Source organism: Mchenga conophoros, linkage group LG11 (genome assembly GCF_057382185.1).
Source record: "Mchenga conophoros isolate Kocher_MC1m ecotype Shallow Benthic linkage group LG11, M_conophoros_male_GT1.1, whole genome shotgun sequence".
Classification (NCBI taxonomy): Eukaryota; Metazoa; Chordata; class Actinopteri; order Cichliformes; family Cichlidae; genus Mchenga; species Mchenga conophoros.
Genome location: NC_140536.1, coordinates 14,312,126 through 14,330,630, shown reverse-complemented (window position 1 = coordinate 14,330,630; position 18,505 = coordinate 14,312,126). Strand labels below are relative to the sequence as shown.

General features: G+C 39.2%; 1 protein-coding gene across 9 annotated transcripts in view; it reads right to left on the bottom strand.

The window, feature by feature from the left end:
- The window catches only part of LOC146563764 (CUB and sushi domain-containing protein 3-like), a 249,356-nt gene that overhangs the window by 27,086 nt on the left and 203,765 nt on the right, over positions 1-18,505 (bottom strand). For all 9 annotated transcript variants that reach the window (XR_014894357.1, XM_085291050.1, XM_085291053.1 and 6 more), the window contains 3 exons: positions 15,806-15,979; positions 9,855-10,037; positions 6,908-7,084 (listed from right to left, as the gene is read on the bottom strand). Coding sequence is in view for 8 of the 9 variants with exons in the window: in XM_085291050.1 (XP_085147176.1) it covers positions 6,908-7,084; positions 9,855-10,037; positions 15,806-15,979 (534 nt within the window). In the remaining variant the exon portion in view is untranslated. The remainder of the gene's footprint in view (positions 1-6,907; positions 7,085-9,854; positions 10,038-15,805; positions 15,980-18,505) is intronic.

Sequence of the window (18,505 nt, the reverse complement as noted above, 5' to 3'; positions counted from 1 at the left end):
CTACACCTCGACCCATAATTCATACCCAAGACAGTGACAAGAACAGGAGATCTCTGCACAAAAAACACAAAAAACTTAACGCTGCGTGTTTGCCACCAGCTAGTCGGTAGTTATATGTTCGTGACTGGTAAATGTTAATTGGTTCTGAGTATTCTTTCACTCGTATGAATCAAATTGTTCTGTGTAGTCGTGAATTGCCAGAAGCAACGTTGGTTCAACTTAAGTATGACTGATCAGGGTATTGCCTTTTGTGTGATTTGGCAGGTCTGTAATGAGCTGTTGGACATGAGAGAGTAGAGAGTAGCAATTCACCTCTGAGGGACATTTATCTGTAAAGAATTACTGGAAAAACTAGCTTGGCTGCAGTTTTACAGATACATAAAAGTACTTTTCTTCTATGTTGTTTGTATTTCAGCTGGTCTTTGTAATCGATGAGGCTACCAGTGTGGCTTCTGGATCTGAATAGTGAAGCCAGTGAACACTTTGAATCTGCTTTCTTTCTAATGGAGAGCATGGGGTGACTTATCTATCCCAAAGGAAAAAGACAGCACACTTCCCTTGAACTATGACCTCAGTAAACACTTCCCTGGAGTGTTTTTGGTCATAATTATAGTTTTAAGTCACATTTCATACAACATTTATTTTGTAAAATATTTCCCATTTGCAATCAAAAAGGAAGGTAAAACAGGTTAGGTATCTGAACTGGTCAACACTGTGAATGAAAAGGTGTGTACCATTTCCCTCGGTTTTTGCATCCAGCTCTTTACTTGTTGCATTCTGCTACAAAATATCAAGATAGTGGAAGTCAGAATCCCCACCTTTGGGCTTTAAGAGTCAGCTTCACAAGCCAAAAGGTGCATACAGCCACCATTTATGTGAATTTATGTTTGTAACAAAAGTTGCTTACTTGGACTTTTCAGAAAACTGAGATTCAGTTTATTTCATTACAATCCTTAAGTTCTTAAAAAGAAAGCTACTTCCATTGGATGTCCTGAATGGGAGCTGAGAGCAGAATATAGTGACGTGGGGTTTTTAATGATACTTTTAGATACACTGAGGTTTTAGTCTGAATGTAATAATTTTGTAACTGAAAGCAACATACAAGCAGTTTCTCAAATGACTTCTAAAAGCCCACGTGACAAATAAATGATAGGTGGACAGTAATAAAGTAACAATGAATCATTATTTTATAAAGCAGCTCTTTTAGATGCCGTCTAAGGAACACAGTATTCGTTGGCCTCTTAAGTGTTCGATGCATTAACATAACTAAAAATGATTTCCAGGCATCTGACATAATGTTATGTGAAAATAAGGAATAGCTACATTGCCAGTTTGCTGTGCACATGACATAAGACTAAGTGACACCTACATTGTCATAATACTACTAACAGTAATCGTAATGTTTACTTGCACTTCTCCATTCTAGATTATGCCACTCTAGTTATATAATTTGTCTAAATCAGCAGAGGAACTAATAAAAATAATAATAATGTATTTTGTGCAGTCTCTTCTTTTCATATCCCTACTCTTGGCTTCTTTTCATGGCACAATTTCTCCAAAGTAAACAGATGGCTGAGTGTTGGCCCAGTATGTTGTCAGGTCTTAACCCAGTGCTACCGCTGATGAAATTATAGTTGCCAGCCTTTATTTGATTGCTTTTTCATAGCCCTCGTTTCATCTCGGAGGCTCTAATTTGTGCATACTTATTACAAAATCTTTCCTGACTTGTTCACCTTAATGTAAGAAGTCAGTTTGATGCATATGGCTGTCACTGCTAACGCCTCCTCCCTTAAATTAATTTCTGTTTGTTTATTTTTGGTTATTGCCAAGGAATTCAGCACTTGGAGATGTATTTCCTTCCTGGGTAAAACCAGCTTTGTATTCTGACAGAACACATAGGAAAAGCTGGATTCTTCATTTTACGAGATTGAAACTGATGTCACTATGTGAACAATCTAGTCTCATTTATTTTGAAAATTAACATAAAACCACAACAGCACCCTTTATGCTTGTTTGGCATGTATAGTCATTTGTTGTGTGCTTTTTCTGTTAACTGAAGCAATGCCGTACTGCATCCTTCTTACAGATTCCTGCCCCAAATATCATAATCTGACAAAGAATAAACTGCAGTGGAGCTGGTACTGATACATTTGATGTTTAATGTGCAGTTGACATAATATTCCTCACCCAAAGTGGTTCTGTGGCTCTGCACACAGTAACTTACTACTTATTAAACTTGTCATCAACTTCCAGTCTAAGTCAGATAACGTAAACCATGTTTCGAATTCTAAGAATTTAGCCCTATGATATTTGACTACTCATGTAATAATGTAGTCATTACACTACAAGGACAAGCTTTTCTGTGGTGCATTGTGGAGGAAAGATAACATCTGGGTCTCACCAAAGCATGTAAGGTTCATTTTCTGGTAATATTGACTGTCTGAACAAAAATTTGCCTGTGTGATATTTGACAGGAAATGTGAAAAATACTCAACTTCAGATAGGCTTACACCAGCCATTCCCTAAGTCAAGAGTGCTGCCGCTTTTATTTATTAAATAAAGTTTAGTATTTACTAGTAAGATTTATCATCCTCTCGAAATTAATGTCAAATAAATTATTAGTTATTAGTTAGATATTTACTATTTAATATACATGCTCCAGATATAGCCACTGAAAACTGCCGCTTTCAACCAGAGGTCAGCCGGCTGACTGTTAACTCACAGCGAGCTCTCAGCTGAATGTCAGAAGCTAGGCATCCACCTTTTCTTCTCCTGGGGAGCGTCTACTTTCCACTATAAACACGCCTCTTTACTCAACTGCAGAGTGTGTGTAACTTATCAGCTGTTTGGGCTGCATAGCATTTTTTGGGGGGGCTGGTTCAGGAAAATACAAAGAAAATGATTGTTTTTGTACCAGTTTTGTGTAAATACCTGCTGTCAGTGATTCCTGGGATACTGTTTATATGTGTTAAAATCACAAACAGCCTACAGCGGATCTTTGGCCAGAGTTTTTTTGCAGTCATTGGCCTTCTGAGGGGGGGTGGGGGGGTGAGAGAGCTGTTTGAACGATCACCTTATTGTGACAAAGGAATCCGCTGTCTGTAAAAGTTACCCTTAAAATTACTGCAGCGATTTATCAGAGATGCGCGGAGCATGGATGGATAGTTAAAAAAATGCAGGTGGTTCACACCCAGCAATTTACTGCATAACATATTTTTACAAGTTCTTTTTTTCAAAGTGTGTATTTATTTATTTATTTATTTATCATCAGCATCCAGATGGTTCTTTTCCATACATTTTGAGTGGTTTTTCTCTACATTCAGGTTGAGGGCTCATATGATGATGATGATGATCTTTGATCGCACAATCACAAGAAACAATATAGAAAATGTATAAAATAGGTATCAGCTGTTGATAATCTCCCAATTGCTTAGTTGATAAAATAAATCATATCCTATGGGGGCAGAGTGCTGTTTCAATGGTCACTCATGAAGACCAGGTTGAACAACAATAACTGTTACTTCTCAGCATATGGAGTTTTTCCTATAACTAAATAAATAAATGCTGCCTGTTGGACATTTATTTGCAGGACATGTACCAGTTGTTGGACTTGGAGTGTCCCATTCAGAGCACAAAAGTTTTAAACTAGAGTATTAATATAAATCGCAAAGGTGATAGACCAAGATTAGCTGCAGACAACTTGAGAAAGCATGCATATGCTATGACTGTTAATTTATTTGGAAAGCATAACTGGCGAGAATTACCAATAGTTTTAAGCACAGTGCCAAATCGTTGTGGTTCACTCCTACACCCAGTGTTTCACTCATTAATTATCAAAAATATTCAGAAAAAAGTGCCAAATATTTCTGACAGAAATACACACACTTAAACATATTGTTGCGCAATCGCAGTGAGTTCAAATTTCAATTTAAAATTTGCATTTTGTATAAGAACATTAGCAATGCAATGAAATAATCATTTTATGCTTTCATGTTCAGAAACACAAGTCAGCAATAATCTGTCCAGCTTGTTCGGTCGTTTAGCCATGTAAATCAGCTTTGTTGGACCAAGGACACGTCTAAAACCTGCAGGACACCGGCCCTGGAGGCCTGGAGTTGGACACCTGTGCTCTAAAGCAATGCGGCTCCACACTGCTCCCCCTGGTGGTTACACAAGATATTACCACTGGTTTTCCTAAATACTACTTAGGGGCATTACTACTCATGGTTGCATCATCCATGTCACAGGCGGGAGATGTCATTACAAGCACCCATCACCCGGCAATTGGCCAGAATTCCACACATGACAATACAGTCACTGATGAGGTGGCCATTATAAGTGTCTGTATCTGTACGAGTGAGTATTTATCTATCTGCATTGTTACTGAATCACAATAACTCAAAGAACAGACACAGTTTGACATCTTCAAGATAAAAAGTCATTGACAAAGAATGATAAATAAAACCTGTTTTTTGCATGTTATTCTACAAATTTCAGGCAACAAATACAAGAAAGCATGGCTTTCACATGCTGCGTCACATATGCTTATGGTCTGGATTACACCTGGGTTTCTGAATCTGTACTAAGATTATGCACAGTATATATGAATGTTCACTGCATATTTTGTGTTGCCACATTTTATATGCACAGTTCATTTGAAGCCACCAAAATTACACATTATCTTCAATTAAGCATGGCACATCTCTTCAAACCCATGTCAGAAGCTGCTGGCATAAATCAAGGACAGCTCATAAAGATTTTAGCCGGTGTCAGGTGACCATCTTGTGAGGAGGTGGAAAAGTCATCTTTCCAGAAGAAAGGCGCAGAAAGAAAGAGGAAACAATGTGTGTATACAGTTGTAAATCTTTAATTATGCATGTCTATCTATGGGAAGTGAAAACTCAAGTTAAGCAAGCACAGTGCACAACAGCTGCAGGCTACCGACTTCAACAATTTAACTTAACTATGCAGCTTCTTTCAGTGCACTTACTTGCTGTGAGAAATTAAGTCAATAAGCTGCTTCCAGTAAATCTTCATGAACATTTTTTTCTTGCTTCTTGAAAGTTTAATATTGTTTTCTGTACTGTGATATACTTTGGGAACGTTAGTAACATATACTCAGATTCTACAAGGAGGACAGGCTGAGATGGAAGCAGGTGATACACTGTGGTGACCCCTAAAGGGAGCAGCCGAAAGAAGAAGTAGTAGAAGAAGACCAAGAAGTGACACATGATGCTATATCACTGATTTTCTTTTTCTAAAGCAATGTGAGCCGACCAATTACTTAGTATATTTTAGCTACTTAGGAAAAAAGAACTCCAATTTGAAGAAACGGATCGCTTCAGAAATGCCTTCATGTACAGTAATCCCTCTGCACCACTTGGGGAATCCAATACTACACTTAAACTGACAGAGAAACGCACAGACAAGAGAAGCGAAAATATGATGATAGCAGAGAAATCAACTGAATTAGAGTGTATTAAACGGCAAATATTCTCACTTTAAAAAAAAAATCCCTGTTCGCCATTTATTTGACAAAGTGCGTTTATGGTTTTAGTTCACAATTCACTGAGCAACTCTCTTTCCTTAATACACTTCATCTCATTTGCTAATTTCTGAACATGCTCTATAAATTTCATGTATCATCCGCTAAGAGTTTCTGGGGAGAAAAAAATAAAGTTCAAACTTTTCTCTCTCCCCTTGAGAGTGTTGTGTGACTTTGATCTGGTAACCTACATGATCGATTACCCATGAACCGTGAAAATGATTGCCTCCTTAATGAAGGCACAGTGAGCCAATCCTGGCATCCTAAGTGTTGATGTCCCTGAACTGACCACTAAACTTTAATGTGAAGTGATAGTACAAAAGAGAAGAAGTTTGAGGATGAGCACGCTCCAAAGTGGGAAAAAGAGCTAAGAAAGCTCCTCTGCTTTACTGCACGTTTGATCATTATTATTCAAACCCATTTTTTCCCCAGTCGTTCGCTTTCTTCACTCCTTCCCTGTGCATCTCTCTCCAGAGACCCATTTCAATCCAGAATTGAAAATTACATCCACACCATTTATCTTTTTCTTGTCATTCAATAACAAGCAAAAAGAATAAGGAAGAGAGAATATGGGGACTTTCAGAGAGAAGAACAATGTGTAATTTTGTTTCAAAGTCATCCTGATGCAAACTGAATATAGATTGGAATACTTCTTAATTACTCTGAGGCTCATTTGCCAAGATCCAGACAATAAAAACTGCCTGACATCTTTGATGCTTCACTGGGCGAACAGGCTCAAAGAGATTTGTCTTAATCGATATCATATATTTCAGCAGCGCTCCCGGCACACGTGATTTCAGATGAAAGAGGGCACAACATCAGGTTCAATGTCCATCGTGTTCAACTTGATCATACATTATACAAAGAACGAGACTGGCTGCTGATTCAATCTGCTATGCTAACAGTACATTCGCTGTGCATTATTGTGCTGATCATCCTTTTCCACATTGAATTTGTGTTTACCCATCACACCTAGAGGAGTGCCTAATCGTTCTTGTCCTATTTTCTAACTTTTTCTTTGTGTGCGCGTGTGTTCTAGTTCTTGAGTAACAAATTCAATGACTGCCAGACTTAAGTGTGACTGAACTAAATGTGATTAACGAAGCAACACTGAAATCCCTAAGATGTGTGTTCCCTGTTCACCGCAGTGACAGAATCTGGACTATGCCTGACCACATCTTATTGATCAGACACCGATCACAGCATAGCCTTTAACAGTGACTACTGACACAGCTGCTCTTCTTCTCATTTTCTAATGAAAGTGTGAACGCTGTGCAGCGGAGAGGCCTTTTAAAGAAATCCACCATGACTACGAGACACAACTACATCCTCCTTTCATGTGTCTGTGTGTGCAAAACTCACTTGTGCAGTTTGGAGCTGTGCCAGACCATGTGCCATTTGCCAAACACTGGCGTGTAGGCGAACCAGTGAGGAAATATCCTTCCATACACGAATACACGATAGAATGGGAGAAGGTTGTGCCATCCAAACGGGAAATACGACCGTGAGCCGGGGTACCTGGATTCCCGCACTGTACCGCTGCAATACAGGGGAGAAAAGACAGGATGTGAAGGTCAGAGGTGTAAAATAGTAATGGATTTTCTATTTTCCATATCAGTGGGTTAGAAGCCCCGAAGGTGGCTTCAAGATGACTTCTGAAGGTCCCGAGGGGATTAAATGGCTGTGAAAGGACATATTCACGCACTATACTGTGAATATAAATATTTATTTATGGAATAATTGCTGTTTTGCCTTTGACCTGCTGTATGTTTGCAGTTTCTTGACTTGTGTCTGATTAACTCTCAGGTGGAAAGTCTGCAAAGGGCAGACTGAAATCCTCGGCTTGTGTTCCTCATTATGTCTTTGTGCCTCCCATTACGGGACGTAAGAAAGCACTGCTGCTTGTTTTTTTGTTTTTTAGAGAAGCTGTGAATAAAGCAGTAAAGAACAACTAATCTATAGAGCTTTATTAAGAGAGGCTAATGAGCAGAACTGATGCAGTGGTACACAAAACCTTATCGCAGTATTGATGAGTCATCAGTAAATAAAGTGCAGTTTGTGTACTGTCAAGTCCTACAGTACATCTATGGTGATGGCAGTGCCGTCTAAAAGCGAGGGGGTAATGTGAACAGTTACAGCTAAGGACTCAGGGCGCACTTATAATGATAATAAAGCTGAAATGTGGCTGAGCAATCCTATGATAGGGAGAAAAATGTTTCCAGTGCGGTAGAAAAGCACCGGGGATTGGGATTTTTTTTTTTCCCCCACTCAGGAATCCCTTTCAGTGTTTTTGAAATCTGCTCATTTTTTTCACTGAAGAGTAGAGAGGACAGTTTGTTTCATGTGTTTTTCTTCTGCTTCAAATCATGTCTAATTACAAAAGTGATCTGCTCTCTCAATCACCTAATTGCCTGGAAAATGTGAAATAGTGATTCTAGTAGGAGACAGACGTGTTGCAAGTGTGGTGGTGATTTCTCAATTAACATGTGTGCATACGCAGAAACTCACTGAGGTGCAAACGCATCACTCAGCCACATACCAACATACCAACTGCCAGCATGCTCACAGCTCTGTTCTGCAAATGCACACACACACATGCGTGAGCACATATAGCCACAGAATGTATGCATGTGCTGTTGTGTGTATTTACCAAAAATCAAGTGCGGCAGCCTCTTTTCTCACCTCTTTTTAATAATTCAAGATCGACACGATGACAGACACACAAAACAGACCCTCGTGGCAACGTGAGATGTATATCATGTTGAATATCCACACTGAGTGTTTTTCCGGAGACTGTAAAGGGGTTGTGGATAATGAATGGATGGACTTTAACATGAGACAGGGTTTTAGATCACAAGCAGACAGCACAGAAACACATTCAGGCTCCAGTGAATTCCTGTCCCCCTCCCTGACTCCCGACGGTTGAATGGATAGTTAAAGTAATCTTTAAATCAGGAGTTCAGCTGGGAGATGGACAGATAAAAAGCTAGTGGAAGAGAGACGCTTGGTAATAAAGAGAGGGAGGAAGAGGTTGAACACAAAGTGAGGGAATGAGAGGGAAGAGGGTTAGATGGCAGATAGGGATGAGAAGATGGCTAGACAACGAGATTAAGACCGAGAGAAATCAGAAGAGGAGGGGCCTGTGTTGGAGAAATGAACGCTAGAGAAAGGGGGGAAAAGAAAGAAAGAAAGTCAGGAGATGGAATGAAAGGCAGAGTAGTTCAGAGGACCTGTGCATTTGCTGATTATATTAAAAATGACACTGGCACTCATCCAAGCTGGTGGACAGTAAGCTGAGGAGCGGAGAAGCAGTCAAACATTTGCATCAATATCCGGTTGACCCCTGGGGCTAATTTATGCAAGATGTAGAGCTGGCATTCTGTGAACTAATATCTTCAAAATCCACAATGATTCATTTATCACAATCCAAAAGGAACTTGGCTTTAGGTGTCTAGAATTAATGAATTTTTCGGCTGCAATCTGGAAGCTAGTCACAGCACCATGTGCTGGCAGAAAATACCAGACTGCAGCAGAGAGCTATTTATCCATCTGCTGCAGTGCTGCGTTTGCGAGCTTTTTGTATGTGCTAGAATGCAGCCAATATGTTGCATACATTGTGTGTTTAAGCAAAGGCCACGTCCTGTTTGAAAACTGCGGATACCACAACCGATGCTGATTCTTTATTTTGCACTTGCACAATGCTTAAAGTGGCTTTACAGCAATTTGTACTATACTTTTAGAAACTTTGAAAGACTTCTGAAGTTCTCTTCTAACTTTAAGCTTCAGGCCTTCCCATAATGCAACCATTGTCTTTTAAATCGTAAGCCCAAGGGTTATTTCACGTCTTTTTTGGTAACATGAGTTGTATATTAAAACTTGAGACTCTCTCCAAAGAGACAATCCTTTTCATCAGTTGATTACTGCTTCCTGCAACAACCAAACCCAACTTTATGTGGTGGAGTGCCCCTTTGACATAAAGCAGAGGTTCAAGAACTTTGTCTGGATAACCCTACAGTATAATTCAAATAAGGTTTAAAACGGATAAAGTCTGATCGCTGAAAAAAGAAAAGCCCTTCAAACCAGATATCTGGTAATATTCAGTGCTGCATGTTTCTTTTCTTTCTACCAGAAAGACAAGAAACTATCGGGATTCAGTACGTGGCCTCATGGAACCACGCAGCTCCCTCTGTATCTGTAGGAGCTTAAATGTGTGCCTTTGTGTAAAGAAATATTTGTGTGTTAGCTCTCAGTTTGACTCCAGCGTGTTTCATACATAACATCAAAGCGATATTTTAAAGGTTTCTCTTACGTTTGCAGAACGGCTGTTTGCCAGACCAGGTCCCATTGGGGAAGCAGATCCTCTCTGCTGAGCCATACAGTGTATGTCCCACTGCGCAGGTAAAGCGCACTTTGCTGCGCACTTTGAAGTTCCCTGCCTCCCTGCTGGCATGGGCAGGTGTGCCTGGATCCCCACAGGTGCCCGTCGAGTCACCTGCAATGAGAGATAAAACAGACATTGAGCAATGAAAACAAGACGGCGAAGATGCCATCCACCTCACGGACTGTGTGTACGTTCTCAGATGGATCCTTTTAAGTTTGTACGGCAGTGAATTGCAACGCAATGTTCCTGTCTGCCAGACAGAAGACAATACAAAGAGGGCTTAGACTCAAACTGGATAATGCCTGAGTCTTCCAGGAACCAGTCGTAAAACATACAATGCACCGATGAGCAGTTGTCACCATGCCAACAGCCTGGAGGACCAATACTTCTCATAATTTTGACACCAGGAGCTTTCTGTCCATAAAATCAGCAGAGCTAGCATTAAAAGGCAACCAGCTGTGGCTATGAGAAAGGATGAATACAGTTTGACCTCTAGAGATAAATGCTTTTTCATTATCTTGAAATATACCTTCTGTCCTTTGTTCTGTGGAGGAACATACAGTACTTTCAGTGTCACCACCTCACACCACCTATCATTCATGTCTGTGAATTAAATCATAAAAAAAGTTGCTGTCTCTCTCACTAATTCCCTTTATGTTTCCATTAGTCTTGTCTCTGTCGGCTGAAAGAAATAGGACGTGTTCTCCTTCTAAGCCATCGGAAATGAGAGAGAGATGACAGGTATGGAATCAGGGCAGTGACATCACTGCTGAAGATTTTACGTTGCAATGAAGAGCAAGCCTAGCTGAATGGTGCGTTTTTAGGATGGAGTCTTTGGTGGGGTAGTTTTGTATTCACTAGAGACATCCATCAGACCAAAGGAAAGAAGCACATAACACTAACTGCCACTACTATTGTTGCTGCATTCTCTCACAGAAAGGAGTTGAAGATAGAAAAAAAGTCCAATGTTTGGCTTCAGAGGAATAACAGAAACAGAGAGATACAGATTTATAGAAACAGACATTTAAACTGATAGAAGGATAGATGCACAGATAGATGATCTCTCTGATGGATTTATATTTATTGGCTTTAAGATCCTGTTCCTTGAGCTGTGCACACACCCCGTGCATCAGTAATACTGGACTTGTTGACAAAGCCTCGCTGCACAAACACAAAGCTCATATCTTCTACACACATCCCACTGCTCAAATGTGCACAAACTGCATTTGTCAGGTCAAGGGCCCACAGCTGGAGAAGATAAGTTTGTGTTTGGCCATGAATGTGTATATCATTCCATATATATGTGTGCCATTACAGCATACATGTGAGTGTTTGTACTTGTTCTCATCTCTGTGTGCAAGTTCAGAATATGCATGCATATCGCGCATGCAAGTGTTGTGCGTATGTGTCTCTCTATGTGTGTGTGGGTGTGTATATATGGCTCACAGCAGCTGTCGGTACTTCATTAGTCTCCTCTGGTTAGGTGAGGCAGGCTGACTCGGCATGCACTGTGACAGCTATAATCTTACTAATTGGGATGGTGGTGATTTGGTTTGAATCGGGAGTTAATGTCCGTTCACCAGGCTCCCTTTGTGAGGAAATAATAAGGCCTTCAACTCAGCCATGCAACAGACTAGGACAAAAGGGGAATGGACTGGCAAGAGGTTTTAAGACCCATCGTACTAATTAACAAGAGACGGCAGATGAGAGCGGAAGGATAGATGCATAGACGGGCGCATGGATGAGAACCGCTGCTGACGCTGGGCTGGACTTCTGATTAATTTATAGTTATACTTATTTTGTTGCTACTGGCGATGAATACTCTCTGAGAATGATAATGTGGTATTTCCATAGCACTGATAAAGCTATCTCTAGACAATGTAGCAACCTTTCTGTAAACAAATATGGCCATCAACAAAGCAGGAGCTTAGAGTAAAAGGACGAGACATCATGCAGGGCCTTGGAAAAAAAAAGAGAGAGCGAGAGAAACATTTAAACACAGATTAACATTTTCTAGATAGATAACATGGTTGTAGTAATTCTGACAATTCTTTAGGCTGATGTGCCAGTTAAAACTAGGTGCTAAAGTGTACACTTGCACTGATTTAAAACTCTGCAGGCATTTGGTGCTTCGCAACTTCACTTCCTGTAGGCAACAACCGAGCTCCAGCTGTGTTGTGGTTCCTGTTTCTGCTACAGCTGGAACAGATGTTTACTGCCAGGTCTAAATTCATCAAGCCTCATAATGATGAGCTAGTGAGCTACAATGGTACATTCTTCCCATTATAAGCTGCAGTTTTCATAGTTAATTAGGAGCTCTGCTGCAGTTACATATAATACTGTGTGACAACATGATGGAACGAAGCCTTCCCGATCTGTATCAACATAATCCGAGTTCTGAGTGTCACAGTTTCCTGCTCGAGTCTGTATTTAGATACTGCACCTATAGCTTATAGTTCTGCTTGTCAGTCCACATTAGGGATTCGTTAGAGATATGAAGGTTTCATCTGTTCTTTTTCTGGGCCTGAGTGACTGCACTGCATACATCTGTCAGAGTGAAAAAAAAAAAAGAAAAGATAAAATGGCTGAATTCTTTAAAAAAAAAAATGTATACATAAATTTTAATAGTATGCACACATCCAACTGTTTAGTTTAAAAGTTTAAAGATGTCTTGAAACTTAACAAGCTTGTCAAACTTATCCCCTTAGTTTGTAGTAGTGATGTAAATTTACACATGTCAGGAATGTCTCTTGCAGCCACTTTTATATGCAGTATTTCATATTCCAGCTATAATCAGTTAAACAGTTGTACAATGTATGGGTGAGTGCAGGCCCTTTGCTAAAACCTGAAAAATACTGCCACAGCATAGTGGAACAGTGGTTAGCACCGACGGCTCACAGCAAAAAGGTTCCTGGTTTAAGGCCAGACTGGGGCCTTACCGTGTGAAGTTTGTTTGTTTGTCCTTTCTGTGCCTGTGTGGGTTTCCTCCAATTACTCTCTCTACCTTGCACAGTCCAGACAATGTCAGATTATTTGTTGATTCTAAATTCACAATGGGTGTCAATGTGAGCGCAGACGCTCCTCTGTCTCTATCTTTGATTCTGTGACCTGCCCACCCATGATGTGGAAGAAAATGGAAGGATGGGTCTGAAATTTCACTAAATGTCTTGAAACTTATCAATGCTAAAGATAATTAGCTTTTTGTTAGTGATCTTGTAAAGTGTGTCCAAAGAATATACAAGGAGACCTGTAGGTGCATACCTGGGGATGTCTGTGTTTTAAAACCAACGCCTTTGAAGGGGTCTGAGAAAAAGGCTTCGAATGGCAAGTTTATATGTTTAAGTGACGCATAGATTGAGTTGCCTGGCCTCAATAACCACAGTTATGCAAGGAGGATTATAGGTGAGTCATTCAACACCAAGAACACACCACCACCTGCTAAGCAAAGAGGCAGAAGCATCATGCCCTGTGGCTATTTTCCTTCCAGTGCAACTGGTGCAGTACTATGCCAAAGTCTTGAGCCATTTCTCTTTTCTTAATATTTTGCTTCTGAGGAACCAGATTTTCTTATATTTGTTTAAAGTGGTGTTGAGTAGTAGCTCCCCAAGGTTTTCTTTTTAACTACACAAATAAGTTCCCAGAGATGATTCAAGATCATTTTTGATCACAAATGTATTTGGTTTGAAAGAAGTACTTTACGTTTAAGCAGCATCTGCTATATTAATACAAAATGTGTTTCAGCACAAAGTTATTTAATCTGCATTTTGTAATCTAAGTATATACAAGGAAAGTCGATATTTTGTGACCATATTTTTCCTTTAACTTCTTGGGTTACAGTAAACTAAAGGTTTCTTATTTCCAATTGAATTATCTGGTTGTTGTGACCCAGGACTGTTGGTCTGCAGGACAAGTTTCTCCAGGGATTTACTCGCTTAACAGCAACATTATAGATAGTCAGGAACAGATCTGATTTTGGCTTCAGTGGTCAAATTTTTCACGAGTTGATGTTGATTATGTTTAGACAAGTTAAATAAAAAAACAAGACTGGCGTTAACTGTTTTATTTATTTAGCCAAGAATAATGCAGTGTATAAAACTAGGTTTCCTCTGATAAAAACAGGAATTTTAGGGTAGTGTTAGAGAGGGTTAGGGTTAACCCTATTTGAGCTCATGCTGATCAAATTGCCTTGCCATCAAACGCCAAACTGCTTTTAAAATCTAGGTGATAGGCAATAAAAATAAAAATACCTGGAATCATTATCTAGCTTTGTAAAACCAATAACAGTACAATTATATGCTTTATTGGTTCACAAGACAATGTAGGTTCCAAGAAAGACTAAACCTTTCTGCATTTGTTTTCTCTGTTTTATTTTGCAATGAAATAATGAAATGAAAACTATGGGGGATAAATTTGAGACTGTGCTTCCTTGTGCATCTGCGCTCTGCCCTAGGAATCTAACGTCTGTATTGCCTCAGTACTTCTCAACTGTCTGAGCAAATAGAATATAAGTATTAGGTAAGTAGAGAGTTCATACTCCCATTGAAAGAAGTGGAAAAAATAACCGCCACACAAGTCTGCTTACAAATATTACTTCTGGGTCAGTGAGTTGAGCAAAGAAAGTGAACATTCAGTAAAGAGAATCCACTTAAATGGTCAGAAATGCTTAAGTGTGATGAGAGGAAAGTGCTCAGGGGGGATTAAGGGGGAAGTTTGAAGTTCTGCAGACATGCTATAAGCCTCTCTCTTTTTTTACAGTTTTCAGAAAACATCAAGGGGAGATTCACGGGCCTAATGTACTGAACATAGTACACAAAGTTGTACAAAAAAAAAAAAAAAAGAGGTTTTGTCAAGGGTGATATCGCTCACTCAATTTGAGTGTCTCAGCAGGAAGCAACAATTGTGTCGCCAAATTCTTTGGTTTAGGTCCAAATATATACATCCGGATCATGAAGAGAAACGATGAGTAAGGGCTACGGTTCGGCACTAATCTGGCTCTGTGTGCTTTTTCTGGTCTTCATCAGCGAAATGCAGATATGTCAGATAAACAGGAGTGCCTGCTCTAAAAGTGAAATACTGCTTTGAGTAGATGGGAAAATTGTTCGCAATAATGAGCAAATGTACATTAAATCCAGTAAGAGCTCCACAGGGCCTTAATTTGTGGGCAATAATTGGCTCACTTGGCTGATATCTGACCCAATATCCCATTAATACTAGCACACTGAAGCCTTTCGACATTGTGTTGCTGTATTCATTTGAATAATCTGGTAGGTTTCAAATAAAATGCAGTCTTATCTCTTCGTTTATCTACGTCTTGCACTATTCCACAAATACAGACAGTTTTGGTTTAATTTGTCTTAAAACCTGATTGAAAAATTGAACTAAATTATGTGTGTGTTGCTCCTAGCATTGACAAATTCAATTTATGCTATTTAACAGTAGCCTGTGCCATTATTCAGAGAACTGTGGACATTTCTTCTGTAAAAAAAAAAAAAGATGCTGCTGCTGAATTTTTCACCACAAACACAATTCCATTAAACTCTATCATACTGGAGCATGTTGAGATATTCTAGAGATATCTCAAAGCTCCACAAATCAAACCAAAACCACACTTAACCTCTTGTGTGGATATCACAAAAGGTTAAGTGTGGAAAATGTGTTTAAATAAAACCTTTGAATCACATCACTTTCCATTAATTTAGAAATACAAATTAAAGGACAGAGATTAAATGCACTTTACAAAATAAACTAAAATACCCGAATACTGATTTAAAATTCTCAAGGCAAAGTAAAAAAGCCAGACTTTTATTGCTTTATAGCTTGAATGTGTTCAGGACTGCCTCTGTTTATATGCACACCTAAATTTCTGTGTATCTGTGTACCTGAGCAGTGGGGCAGTGGACCACTCCAGTGTCCATTCAGTTGACAGGTGAGTGATGAGTCTCCTATTAGCTGGTGGTCTCCGAGGCATGAGTAGCGCACTGTGGATCCAAATGTAAACTTCTCCCCACTCATGACTGCGTGCGGAGGTATACCTGGATGACCACAGTCCACTTCTGCATGATAGAGAGGGAGGAGAAGGGCAATTATTAGCATGAAAAAATGGATGGGTGGATTTTTGTTGCATGCCTCAACACACCTGATGAAATCACTATTCACACGATTACCGGTGCCAGTGGGATTCTTTTTAAAAAAAACATTTTTTAACTATTTCATGAGAAACAGTTTAATAGAAGAGGAACCATTTTGACTGCATTATTTACCATTTCATTGAAATATCAAAATATCTAGTGAGCTGAGGTGGATGAAGCACATGCAGTGTATCATTGTGACACAGCCGGACATGAATGACGCCCTGTCAGAAGCAGCAGCTAGTCCAGGACACTTCTTTGATTTCTAATCTATAAGGAGTTCAGAGAAGCTTGTGTTGAAAATGCAGTCTGAGTAGATTAATGTGCCTTGGTGTGTAAAAGAGAAATTTATTTGCTTTCTGCACTGTCGTAATCATTTGTCATCTAAAAGTGATTTGATGCACAGACACACTGTGAGTACTGGGACAGTTACAGATGTGTTTGTTGTTTGAGCTCTTTATGCTACAAGATAATCAATTTGAAAGAGATAAATGATACCAAGCTAAAATGCCAGGTTTAAGTTCATACAACATAAACACTGAAAGAAAGAGTTTGAATGATACAAATGAAGTCAAATGCTTTGATATACAGTTGTGCTCAGAAGTTTACATACATTCATCACAGGCATGAATATTGCAGTAATTTTAATTATGTGCTTTGAATGATTTTTTTGAACTGTTGTTTTTCCAGGGTGGAATGGTTGTACAGTATACATACATAATGACTTTAAAAACCAAAATTGGGTGTGCAAGTTTGAATTTATTTAGGATTTTTTATAATCCACACAGGGTATGAATACACGTCCAAGTATGTATATTCCATATTTGGTTTAAGTTCCTTTAGCAAGTTGCAGTTTGACCAGAAGCTCTTGTTAGCTATCAACAAGCTTCTGGTAGAAATGTGGCTGGATGTTTGACCACTCTTCTTTGCAGAACTGGTAAAGTTCATGACTTTCATAGCACAGATGTGGCTTTTAAGCAAAGTCTGGAGATTTTCAATAGGTTGAGGAAAACACCGAACTATGTCTACTTTTAAATTGCCTAGCTGTTGCTTTGAGGTGAAGTTGAGTAACTGCACTTTGTGCAATGTACCAGTACCAGTGGCAGCAAAACAACCCCAAAGTATGATGCTACCACCACCATGCTTGACAGTTGGTACAGTGTTCTCAGATTAGAAAGTCTCACTTTTACTCCTCTAGGAGGTATTTGTCATTCTTGTCAAATACCTCCTTCTTTGTCTCGTCTGACCATTCTTATGCTGCCAAAGACAAACTACTAAAGTTGAAAGAAATTGTGATGAGTGTATGTAATAGTCTGACCATAACCAGAGAACAACGTTGTGTATTTTCTAGTGATGTTTTTTCCAGGACTTTTTCTGCAGCTCCCTTTTGTTGTGGTCCTCAGGAAGCAGACTGCAAATCAATCAGGCTGAGACCAGGTGATTGTCTGAGTCAATCAGATATTTCTCATCTTCACCCTCCCTTGCTTTGCTGAAAGATTACATTTTTCTGAGTTTTTAAGCAACTGGCAAAATTGAAGCACATAGAAAGCTTTTTTACACCTTGGGATTTATCCTGTTGGTTCTACCATAAATATTAATAAATGTCAGTATGCTTATTCCAAAAACTACAAGAAATTTTCTTTCCCCTTTCTCTCATTTTCATAGAGGTGTACTTTTGTTTCATCAGTTCACAAAACGTTTTCCACCAGCTCTTCCAGTTTCTACTGTAAATTTTTGCCAACTACAATCTGGTATTCTGTTTTTCAGACTTACTAGAGCTTTGAATTTCAATCCTCTGAGGCTCTGCTCAGGCAGGACAAATGGTTTTCTGGTTATTCAAAAGAATTGTACTCCTTGGTCTAATAGGTTCTTTGCCATTTTGTAGTATTCTTGTGACTACTCACTTTTCTGGATGTACCTATAACTGGCTGATCCATTTTCAGGATTATTGGCTGGCTATTATTAGCTTCTCTACTTTCTTTACTTGAATGATCACCTTTTTCCCCTTATACTAAAAAATACATCCACCTCAACAGAATGGTAGTTCAACTCTGAGACATACAGCACCCAATTAAAATTACTGACCACTTATCTACTTATTTTTGAATTGTTGCAATCTGCGCACTACGCCTCTGTGGCTATCTCTTTCAAACACTTCTTTCAATATTGAAGCACTGAAATTACAGGTGAGACATGACACTTTATTATATCATCTATTATTTTATTTCAGATTTAATGTGCCTAATGAGGCACAAACCCAATTGAATAAAAATTCCCGGTGCAGTGTAACAGAGTGGACACACCTCATATAAAACTCTCACTCTATGGATTTCAAGCCTAAAACCTAAAACCTGCTTTATCACTTTCCCTGCTACTTTATTCTTCTTCTGACCTTTATGCTTGGTTGTAGGAGCTATCATTTAATCAGCTTAGTCTCATAATGCAAAGTAA